Raw genomic sequence first — 12,076 nt, 5'->3', positions numbered from 1 at the left:
AACAAGGAATTAAAAATACGCTTGTGTTTAATGGATCCCTATGACAAGCACACACACTGAGAGACAGCAACAGTTCTCCTTGGTCTCAATTTAAACTGTGTAAAAAGTCTGGCTTTTAAACTTTGTTGCAACTTTAAGATGTAACAAGGTTTCTGGAAACCTTTTTCTGGAAAAAAAGTTAGCTGAATCAGTTAAATTGCTCACAAGTTAGTTTAAGCTTTTTCCTTTGGAAATGTAAATCTTTCTACTCTTTGCCTTTCATTATTGAATGCTATTTCATAAGTGGAGAGAGGCTTTCCTTTTCAATGATCTCTTCATTCACAGTTCCTCTTTACAGTCTATCTTGGTTATGGATGTTTGTCCCTAATTTTTGGCCATGGTACATTTGCATTTTTTATTTCTCATATGCCTTCATACTCTTTAGCAATCTTACTTTTGGTGATCTTCCACGTGCATTGAAACTTGGCACAAACGTGAAGAGCACACTACTACTAACAAGCATAGTTTATCCCTCCTCTAAGCAGAAATGATACTTGATGCTTTAACAATGCATTTAATTTGTAGTGATTTTCAGTTCTTGTTTTGTTGTTTTGAGCGTGTGAAGACACATGAACCAATGTAATCCATGTGAAATGTTCTGAATGCTTTAATCGCTGCCATCTTCCACAGATAACCCTGTATGTTGCCCTATGCAACTCATTAGCTTCAGGACCACAAACACCTAGGCGAGGACCTATGTTCTATGACGGGCAATCGGCTCTCCCTGACAGCGCCATTAATAGCCATTGGACCACAAGCACCGGCGGGGCGGTGGAGGCACAAACCCTTTGAAAGGTATCGACGGCGGATGCGGCGACGCTGTACCTATGGCCTTGCCATGTGGCCCCGGCCCGGCGGTAGGCTCTTCGCCGGGCAATAGGCTTTAGCCAGCGGCAGGCAGCGGGAGCCCCGGGGAAAACGGGTGCGGGAGGCCTCGGCCCGGCGTCGTGCCCTCTTCCCACCCGCAGCCCCGCGACCACATCCAAGTGGCGGAAGGAGGACGAGGAGAAAGAGGAAAAGGACATAGACAGCTGCGCAGTCTTCCGCGTACCGCCTCATCGCCTGTCCCTGGGCCGGCCCCGCCCTCCGGCCGGCCCCGCCCTCCTCCCACCGCGCGCGCTCTCCTGCCCTGGACCTCGTCGGCCCCCGTCCGTCTCCTCAGGTGAATGCATATCCCTCCGCCTCGGCCGCCCCTGCCGCTGGGGTGGCAGTCCCACAGTCCCCGGATGGAAGCAGTTATGGCCGCCAGCAGCGACTCGACGGCCTACCGCGAGGGGCGAGGTAACTGCCAAGCGGCGCCGGCTGGGGAAGGGGGATCTCCGCGGCGTGCGCGAGCGGGGGCCGGCGCGAGGTGCGGCCGAGAGGAGCCACCCGCGCCGGAGTAGGAAGTCGCCCCGTGATAGGGCTGAGCTGTTAAGTAGTCCGTGCCTCCCGCCTCCCAAGTTCGTGGGGCGGTTGGGGTCTGGCGGGGCGGCGGCCGGAGACGGCGGGCAGCGCCCGGTCGCGGCGAGGAGTGGGTGCCAGTGCCTCGTGGCCGGCGCTGGGCTGACTGTGGTGCTGTATTCCTCCGCCGGGCTACGCGCGGACGGGCGAGGTGTCGCGGCACCCCCGGGGCCCTGTGGGCGCCCCGCGGCGGGCGGTTGGGGGCAGCGGCAGCGCTGCCCGAGGAGCCGGGTGCACTATGCGGAGGAGCTGGGGAGGACAGGCGCCCCTCTCGCCCCCACCCTAAATTTTGGGGAGTGCCTGGTTCTGCCGGCGAGGTCGGCTGGAGCCCTCGACACCGCCCTGAGGCGGCGGCGGCAGCCCCGGGGGCTCCCCCGCCGTTTCGGCGTTACCGGCCGTTTCGCCTTTTGTCCCTGCGATTTCCTGCGTCCACATCCCGGGGGACGGGAGCACAGCCCGCTCTTAGCTCCGGCCCCTCTGCAAGCCCCGGCATCGCCTGTGGGACGCTCTTCGTTAGCGGCGGGGCCGGAAGCCCCCTTTGGGTAGCGGGCCAGCGCACTCGGCATCGCAGGTGTGGGCTGAGGAAGCGGCTGTCTGTAGGTAAGTTGTAGCAGTGGCCGTGAGTCACTGGAGCCTTGAGCTGCCGTTCTTGTAAACGGCAAGTTGTCTGTGTGGCATGGATGCCTGTGTTCGTTAGCTTTGAGAGTGATTTGGTACTTTGTTTTTACTTTATGTTTTATTTTTACAAAAGCAGCCTTTTGCTGCGTCAGATAGATTCTATCTGAGCGCCAGAAAGCACTGGCTCTGTGGGTTTCTGACAATCGAGTTCTGTAAGTTCCTGCATGTGTCCGTGGCTTTGTAGAGATGAAAACCACTCCAGATTTGCAGACACGTAGGATGGGACGAGCATGGATAATAATTTAGCATAGTTTGGTTTGGCTTGTTTGGGGTTTTCTTTTTTAGTAAAAATTAAATAAGTGTAGACAGTTTTTATAGAAATCTCCAAAATGCTGCCTGCCTGGGCATGTCTGTGGAATTAAATTTGTTTGTATGTTTTTGGGTTTTTTTCGCTTGTTCTGAATGGAAAAAAAAAAAATGAAGTAAAAGGTAACTAACTTAAGAGTGTCTTACTCCTGTCTATCATTTCTCACTAAAGTATATAGCAAAAACTTTTTCCTCTATGTGTACTTTTTTAAAACATATTGGATATACTGGAGCATTTTTTGGGGAAGAAAATTAAAGCTTAGAGCCTCAGGTGGTTACTTATGCTTGTGCTTAGTGTTTTGGTCTGCCTTTTGTGTTTTGTTTTTTTTGTTTGGTTGGTTTTTTTTTTTGAGTGTTAACTGTGGTGTATGCTTGTGTATTTCCAGGGTTTGTATTCACCGTGTCTGCTTTCTAATCTACTTACTCGTTTCAAATATTTATTTTAATGTAATATTCCATCTCCCAAATTTCTGCAGAACTTTCTAGAAAATTATAATTAGGTCTTTGCTATAGAAGTTATTACAATTTTTATTTAAGTGTTACTTTGAGTCCAAGTGCCATTTTGAGGTACCAGTTACTACTTTCTGTCTTGGTTTTATGTTATCATATGTTTATGCTTACCAGTTACGAATGCCTGAGATGTAGTGACAAAGCTAAGGTTAAAGTTGGAGTTTTCCAGTGATTTTTAATCCCATCCATTAATTTAGTCTCTGTATTGTTTTTGATGGTGTCCTTTGGGAGAGAACATAGCATGTATTTACAGTTTTTCTATCTTCAATGTATTAAAAATGTGCATACTATAAAAATGCAAAGGATTTATATTGTTCAGCTTATTATTTCCTTTTGTTTCCAGACCTTTTTTCAGTATTTCTCCCGACTGTGGCCTTTTCTGAGCCTTACATATTTACCTCTTCTGTGTATGTGGAAAAATGTTAAAAAGGCTGAAGAATTGAAGTCAAGTCTTTTCTTAATGTGTAAGTTTGGTTTCTTCTTTGATAATGTACATTTAAAGATTCCTATAATTTTTTTTTTTTTTCTAGATGGTTGTTTCTAGTAACTATTTTCGTTTTTGTGCTGCAGGTGCTTGTTGATAGTTGCAAGCTACCCAATAATAACAGATACAAATTGTAATTTGCGTGGTTAATTAGTTAAAGGAGATCTCTAGTCAGATTTGAATATACCCAACTGAGACTCTTTGCCAACCATAAATGTTTTAGTGAAATGTTGCCCAGTTGGACCACATTGGTGTCATGTTAAAAGTCTGAGGCTTGTTCACTCTAACACTTAATCCACTTCTGTTTTTTATAGTGTTAATCGCATACATATTTTAGGTTTCAGTATTTAACATTATGATGTTTTAACCTGAATGATAGGCAGCTACCATCAATTCTATGATTCTGTGATGTATTGCATCATGCAACCTGTAATATTCATGCGTTGCATCTGTATTAAAGAAGTTCTTCAAGCAAACAAGTTCTAGTCACTTACTCTTTTATGTGGGGATTCAGCTTGCTCCTGTTCAAATAAGGGATTTGCTATTGACAAGAGAAAGTATTACAATGTAGTACTCCTGGTGAAAATGGAATGTAACATAGAGTTGTGCCGTTCTGAAGTGTTTTAGTTTGGAAAGATTCCCAAGGAGTGAGTTTGTGCGTCTATGTGTCTGTGGTTTGTGGTGGTGTTGGTTTGTTTGCTTGCTTAGTTTTCTGGGGCCAGGGTTGAATGTCAGATGTCTTGCATGTCTCATAGCTGGAGCACACAGTTCATAGAATCATAGAATACTACATTGGAAGGGACCTTTGGAATCATGTGGTCCAACCTTTCTTGGCAAAGCATGATACAAACTAGATGGTCCAGCACCCTGTCCAGCTGAATCCAGTGCTGGAGAGTCCACCATTTTGCTGGAGGAGTTAACTGAATTGATTTGATATTGGCGTCTGTATAAAATGTCAAAGTCTGTTTTGACTTGTGCAGAAATGCCAATGTATTTTCCAAAGGAATGCAATAAAGCATAAAAAGAACATGCTTTTCTTGCTATGTGACACATGAACAAGGCCTTTTCAGTCTCCATTTTCTTTGTCAGGTATTTACATGTCTAGTGTTAGATACTTCCGTCTCATAGGACTATGTGAAAATATTTGGAAGACCTTAGTGGTGATGCTTATTGATGGCCTGGAGCTCTAGAAGCAGCTCTTGCATGTCATCACAATGAGGGAGAGGATGTGATCATTTTTTCAGTTTGAATGTGATTAGGATGATCTATATGAGTTCCAAGTCTGTGTTGCTTCAGGGTGGGCAGGAGAATAGTGGACAGAGAGCTGCTGATCAGATTTCAGCTAATACTTTACTAACTTGCTAGTAAAGGGGAAAGTGACACTGATTTCTACTATGGAAAAACTTTTTAGTATAAAGTGTTATGTAGCAGTGTAGAAAGAATTCTTCCTTCTCAGTGTCACCTTTCAAAATCCAAGTTATTTTCACTGCTATTCCATTTCTGTCGATTTTATGTTGATGTGGGAGTGTTGTTTAAGCATAGATTTGAGCTGCTATAAATTATTAGTGTAGCCTGTTATGGAAACACTGGCTTTAAGTCTGTAGCAAGACAATAATACTGACCATACTTACTTGAGCCTCTTAATCCATAGAGGAGTACTGTTGTCAGCCGTGGACTTATTCTGAAAAGATTAACCTATGCCCAGGAACATATGGTGAGAAACCAGTTAACTTGTATTTGGTTACCACCTCAGACTTGTGTGATACTAAAGGTAGGCATGTGAAAAATTCATTGTAGAGGAGCGTGGTGGGTTTTCTGGTGTTGATAATATCGCATTAGTGAAGTAGATATTTTGTCAGATTTTTTTTTTTCTTTTTAAGCACAATAGAATAGCAAACATGAGTAATAAAAATATCAACTCCTGCTGAATTTGGCTTGTTTTTAGTATTTCATCTAGGTTCAGTTAGTGATCCATGTCACAGAGGAGGTATAGTATTTATATTTGCTTGAGATCCTGAACAAGTAATAAATGCTAGCTTGATTTTTAAAAGGCAGCTCTTTTGATTTCTTAAGCTTACAGGCTGCCCTAGTGTGGGAGAAACCCCAAATTTGATGACTTACAACTTCAATGTTTTAATCTTTCAGTAGACGTTCTTTAAAGCTTGTTTTTTCAAGATTTATGTTTATTTTGTGGACACCTCTCCAAGCAACAAACCAATAAACAACCCCTCTCCAAATACAAACAAAGGTTACAGTGTAATGTCTCTTTTTTGCCTCATCCTTTTTTATCTCAAATGCTATTATAAAAATCAACAACTTCCAAGATTGGCATGTATTTGCTAATGAATTGTAATGGGCATTCTAATTGCATTAGTTTTAAAAGTAATACTTTGTTTTCTAATTTCAGGAGAATGAAATGGGGAAGCTCTAGAACCTTGAGAATAACTCGGCACAGTAGTCTTTTTTGCTGCAGGAACTAAGTCTAATCTCAAGAAATCTTTTAAAGAAAAGGAAAACCTAAAATCATGCCATCTGAAAAGGAACATTTTTTTTGTGATAAAAAGCAAATTATTTTGTTAAAACCTAATGCTGCGAAGAATTTTTCTACAGATACTACACTGGGAAAAACGGATCCTTTGAAAAAAAAGGATCATTTGGTGAATGATCCCTTAAGTATGGTAACTCAACCAGCAATTTTAGACGTCAGTGTTGCTTATGAACTAAAAAATGTGAAAATTGATTTACCCAAGGTGAACATTCCAAATGAAGTATTGCTGAAACATGAAGTTGATAGATTTAGAAGACTCTTTCAGTGTAAGCAGCAAACTGCAAGAAAGTCCCTAAGTCTAGAGAAAATAAACGTTAGCAATCCCAATTGTTCAGAGGGAAACCACTTGCAAAATAAACCAGAAGTGCCATTTGAAGAAGGATTGAAAACTGCAGCAAAAATACTGAATTTCACTTGTACGAAGTGCAAGGATAACATCAGATACAGCCCAAATGATCTGCAGAAACATTTTCAGCTGTTACACTATGGCGAGTTGCCTTTGTATCCTTGTGAGATGTGTAACTTCTCAGCCAATGACTTCCAGTCATTTAAACAGCATAGGCGCACCCATCGTAGCACTTTAGTAAAATGTGAGCTCTGTAATGATGAGCGTATGTACACTTTGTTGGATTTGACAAAACACTTCACATCAAAGCATTGTGCAAATGGTCACTTTCAATGTGAAAAATGTGGGTTTTCTACCCAGGATGTGGGCACATTTGTTCAGCACATTCATAGACATAATGAGATTCCATATACATGTGGAGAATGTCATCACATAAGCTTTACAAAAGAGGAGTTCCAGGAACATCATCTTGTTCATACCAGAATGTTTCCTTTTGGTTGTCAGTATTGCAGTTACAGGACACCTCGGAAAGATTATCTTTTAAAACACATCATAGCTTTGCACAGAGACCACTTGTATGCAAAAGAAAAACTGGAAAAGGAGAAATGTGAAAAAAGAATAGTGAAGACTCCAGAAGGACTGAAGCTTGTGTTAAGAAGGTATAAAATGGGAGCATCAAAAAAACCACTCTGGAGACGGAAAAAAATAAACAGTGAAAGTGACAAAATTGGAGAAAACAATGCACAAGTGCTAACAAGTGTGAATAAAATTCAAACAAAAGATGAGGAGCTGAACCAGCATGTGAGAAGTGTGGAAACAAATGAACAAAAAGATCAAATTATGTATACAGGAAAGCATAATTTCACAGATGGAATGCTCTCTGCTACTACTGCACAATATAATAAAGCAGATGATGGAACAAGTTATGGCCTGGGATTATTGAAAAATGCTGTTCATGGGCCAACAGTATTGATGGTAAAAAACAATAAAATATCTGTTCCAGCAAATTACAGTGCTAAATTTATGGGATTTAAAATGGTAGATGGAAAACAACATATTGTTATAAAGTTGTTACCTACGAGTAAGCAAAATGTACATTTGTTGGGTCAGAAAGCTGATCCTGTTAAAGATGGGTCTGCAACTCCTTTGCTACAGACTGCTGATCCGTGTGGCTTGTCTTCAGGTGCTATACCACGTGTAACTGATCAGTCAACCTTAAAGAACAATTCTCTTCACTCAGTAACCTCCCCTCCATTTTCTTGTTCTGCTTCTCATTCAGGAAAAACGAAAGTGGGAAAACAAAGTAACTCCTTGTTGTATGATAGGAGTGTTTCTCAAGCTGTAGCATCTTCTAATGTAGCTGTAGGAAAAGGTATGAATTATTTGCCAATGAAGCTGGGCTCAACTGTACCTCCATGTGGTGAGGTGACAAAAGGTGGAACTCGAAGTAATATCTCATGGGGAAGCTATAGTCCTCCAAATCACCCTCAGGTATTGCCACCCACTATTACAAATATGCTTCACTATGACCCTATGAAAATGCCCTTCTTTCCTAAACTGAAAATACAAAATGGTGGCCTGAATAGTAGTAATGGAACTAACAATCTCTATTATTCAAATTCAGTGGATTCTTCTAATGAAAGATTGCTGTCTTTTCACAACTATTCCAAAATGGACACTTCAGATGATCCATGTAGCATTTGGATGTCAGCAGAAGACAGGTACAAAGAATTTATATATAGCAAAACGCTTCCTTTTCAGAAGAGTAGAAGTAAATCTGCATCTTCATATTCAGAGTCAATGAAAGGCTTAAAACCAGAGAAAGCTTTATCAATCCAATCAAATATTAATAAAACTTATGGACACATAAACACTAAGAATAACTCTGTGTCTTCTAAAAGCCAGTCTAAATGTGTTGTTGACAGCGAGTGTTTTATGGAGAATGAGCATAATGGCCAGCAGTATTTGGATGCTAACAACTGTCAAGGCTTTGAGAACGTAGCTGAAAAATTCCAAGAAAATGCCTCTGATTGTGTTAACTCGGTCTTAATGCCTAAAATCACATCTGTTTTCTCATTGCAGAGTGAACAGGCAGCTAATTATTTATCGCCTGAAATAAACCAGTTACTTCAAGATGTGTTAAAAGTGAAAGCAACTACTCAGCAAGAATCCCACAGCAAATCAAATAACTGCATAAAACTTCATTCTGACAAGCTGCTTTCTGGTCATGAGACAGGGAATAAAACCTTTACGCATTTAAAAAGCTCTGCAACTTCATGTGTTTTTCAGAGGCCTCCTCCTAATGTAGACTTTAATTTATGTAAGAGAGAGTTGAACACAAGATGTAGCACAAATGAAGGTACACATTGTGGGAGAGAAAAACAGACACCCAGAACATCGTATGCTTCACAGGGAATGGATAAATTTTCCAGAACTCCAGGTGCTGGTACATTGCTAAAGACTCCTACAGATGCAATTGTAACACAGCAATTAGGAAAAGATAAAATACTGTCTACAACCCCAAATCCTCACAGCTTGTCACCGGTTCTTCAGGAAAAGAAGAAACCTCTTTTAGTTCAGTCCCCTTCATCAAGATTTTTTGTTCCTTTGCACCTTGCTAACCAGCCTGGACTACGGGTGGTTTCAGGAAAATCTCTTCCATCAACCAGTTTGTCAGATGGGCATGTGTCTAAAGGTGTTCCAGCATCTTTTGTTTTAAATAAGGGACCTGGAATGATTTTGACTTTTAGCAGGGCAATTGGAACGGTTGCAAATGTACCTAGTGATAGTTCTCAGGTTTTAGGGAGAGTTGCATCCGGAGAATATGGTAAAATAACCATGCCAGCTTCAAAAGTGGAGGGGAAAAATGACAGTTTCAGAAGCATAAGAAGCTCCTGTAATGGGAGAGCATGTAGTACAGCAAATGACTCATTGAGCAGCATGCCATTCAAAGGACCTCTTGTAATTACAGACTCATCGGAGTCGACTCTGAGAGGAATTTCTTCTGTGAAGGTGTTACCAGAACATCAGGATGCTGTCAGCTGTTCCTTGGAGTCAGTAAACCAAGAGGAAGTTAAACAGAAACAGCATGTTTATGCACTTTTGCCTGATGTACAGCAGGCAGTTCTTCTGAAATGTGTGACACCAAACAAGCCTGTAGTTCATAAACATAGTGTTTTTCAGGACAATGCTCATTATCAAAATTGTCAACCAAAGAAAACTGAAGCCATGCAACAAAAGCTTTTTCTGAAAATTAAGACTTCAGATACACTGGCTGGTACAACTCAGTCAGTTAGCAACTCAGTGCCCTCACTGCCGTTGGATAACTTGCAGTCCCTTACTCCTGCACTAGCACAGAAACAAACTAATCTTACTTCTAATGATGCCTTAATCTTACCAGGTAGGATAATGCCAGCAGATGCCTATTTGGCAAGCTGTAATCCAGCATGTTGTGTACCTCCTGTAGAACCTGTTTATTCTACTAAATCTGCAGGGACATGGTTGCAAGATGGTTCTATTGAGAGTACTGCTAACAACAGGAATAACTTTGGTAGTCAGAAGTCCGCATGGAGCACCCGAAACAGAACTGCAAGTGTAAAACCTCATTTAAAACAAACTGGGTCTAAAAGTTCCAAAACTGTGGGTGTGCAAAGAAAAAAGAATTTCAAACGAAAAAGTAAGGATAATTGCCCAGAACCGCCAAGAAAGAAAATAATGTTGCACAGAAAGCGTAAAGAAAAGAATCAAGCAGAAGTTATTAGTGAATCAGGTGTCCCTTACAAACTGAGGGCATCAAAAGAAACTGTGAGGACTTTGAAATTACTTCCTTTTAACTCTAAACAGCTTGTAAAATGCCCCCGGAGAAATCAGCCAGTTGTTGTGCTTAACCATCCTGATGCAGATGTTCCTGAAGTTGTAAATGTAATGAAAACCATTGCTAAATTTAAGGGACATGTTCTTAAGGTTTCATTGTCAAAAAGAACTATTGAAGCGCTTTTGCAGCCAGCTTTCTGCAATCCTTTGGACAGAACTACTGATGATCTTTCTCAAAAGAGGCACAGGACAATAAAACCTATTAGCCCTGTAAAAGAAAGGTTTGTCTTAAAATTGACACTGAAAAAGACTAGCAAAAACAATTACCAGATTGTAAAAACTACCTCTGATAATACCTTGAAAGCTAAGTTTAGCTGCTGGTTTTGTGGTAGAATATTTGACAATCAGGATAATTGGGTAGGACATGGACAGAGGCATTTGATGGAGGCTACTCGAGACTGGAATTCATTAATGTAATGATGACCAGTGAAGAAAATAAAATCTAAGTATCATACATTACAGATTTTTTAAAAGAGAATCAGCTGAACTAGGATACACAAGTAATTTTGTTTTGTATTTCAGTATTATAACTGAAGTTTAGAAAAGATGCAGAGTGCTTGTGTTTTAAAAGGAAGAGCAGATTCTCTGTTGCCATCAAGCTTTGAGACAGATCAAGGAGATTTGTGGTTTAGATAACTTGTAACTAACTGCAAATACAATTCCATAAAAATATATTATTTTTTGTTACTACTATCATGTCCTATATTTTTATTCTATAGAATTGAGTTTTCAGGGCTTTTATTCTGTATATATTAAAAAAACCCTAAACATGTAAATATTTTTATACCTTTCAGTTATTTGTTATAATTCTTGCACAGAAACTGCCCCTCCTGCCCTAGTTTTTCAGTTCTGTGCATGCACTACTAAAACCAATTTTTAAAATCTTTTCAACTACACACAGCTGTTATCCTGGGATTTTTGTTATTTTCACTTGTTAACTTTTGATCTTGCTTTTCAGGGATTGAACACTATTGTTAGCAAGTGCCTAAAAGATGTGAAGCAGTTTACATTATGTCAGTTGTGTAACCATAGGTCTATATAGGGCCATTTTCCCAATAGTTTCATTTAAACAAAGCCATATGTGAATGCTTTAAGCTATGCACATGACACTTGTACTCTTTCTGTGCAGTTTGTCTACTTTCTTAGTGAAGTATTTTTCATATAAATTAATAAAATGTTACGATTGTGGTAATATGGTGAGCCTGAGAATGGAATCATTTGAAAAGGTACAGTATATATATTCATAATGTATATGGTGTTTAAGAATGGTGAACATTCCTAATCTGTATTGACTCTGTCACTATTAAATTTGTTATAACTTGTGTTTACAGATTATGACTGTGAGCATTTATAGAAAATACTTTTGTACCATGTCTGCCACAAACTATAGGAAGCCCAGGATATGGTAAAGTGCAAAGCACCATTTTAGACCTGTAACTGCATTGCAGTTTTATTCTAGCTGGTTGTAATTTGTTCCCATAACGACTAAATAGTATTTTCTACTATTTAAATCTCTGAGGTTTAGGTTGTGTGCAAGCCTAGGGGTAGTTCCGTGTGACTGTTTCTACACGGTGAAAGTGAAGATTGACTTGCTACCAATGAAACAATTGGAAGTCTTCCATGGATGTCACAGGGATATCACCAATAACAGAATTTGACTTATGTTACATTTTAAAGGGTGTTACAATGAAAATGATTAAAAAAAAAAAATCTTCAGTATCTCCAGTACCTACCTATGTTTTTCTTTCTTGATGTGTCTGTTGGCAAGAAGATGCACGCTAGCCTTGTAGCTGGTGAGTTATGCATGGGAGCCAGCTGAAGTACCTGAGACAATCAAGGCAGCATAGTT

The 12,076-nt window shown here is 40.5% G+C and overlaps 1 protein-coding gene across 2 annotated transcripts; it reads left to right on the top strand.

Moving 5' to 3' along the window:
* The first annotated feature begins 1,159 nt into the window (after positions 1–1,159).
* ZNF518A (zinc finger protein 518A) lies at positions 1,160–12,076 on the top strand. 2 transcript variants are annotated; one of them, XM_080620462.1, is made up of 3 exons: positions 1,160–1,320; positions 3,320–3,440; positions 5,868–12,076. In XM_080620462.1, exon 3 carries the CDS (start codon positions 5,986–5,988, stop codon positions 10,642–10,644), a length of 4,659 nt encoding a protein of 1,552 aa, XP_080476588.1. In that variant the 5' UTR covers positions 1,160–1,320; positions 3,320–3,440; positions 5,868–5,985; the 3' UTR covers positions 10,645–12,076. The 2 variants fall into 2 exon arrangements, with proteins under 2 accessions (XP_080476588.1, XP_080476589.1); XM_080620463.1 differs by lacking the exon at positions 1,160–1,320 and having other exon boundaries at positions 2,069–3,440.

The sequence above is a fragment of the Psittacula echo genome, assembly GCF_963264785.1.
Source record: "Psittacula echo genome assembly, chromosome: 6".
Taxonomy (NCBI): domain Eukaryota; kingdom Metazoa; phylum Chordata; class Aves; order Psittaciformes; family Psittacidae; genus Psittacula; species Psittacula echo.
Note: the sequence above shows the minus strand (reverse complement) of the source record. Positions and strands in the feature narration are given on the sequence as shown.

Excerpts from the sequence above, each read along its gene's own strand:
- ZNF518A (XM_080620462.1), top strand. The coding sequence starts at position 5,986 with ATGCCATCTGAAAAGGAACATTTTTTTTGTGATAAAAAGCAAATTATT.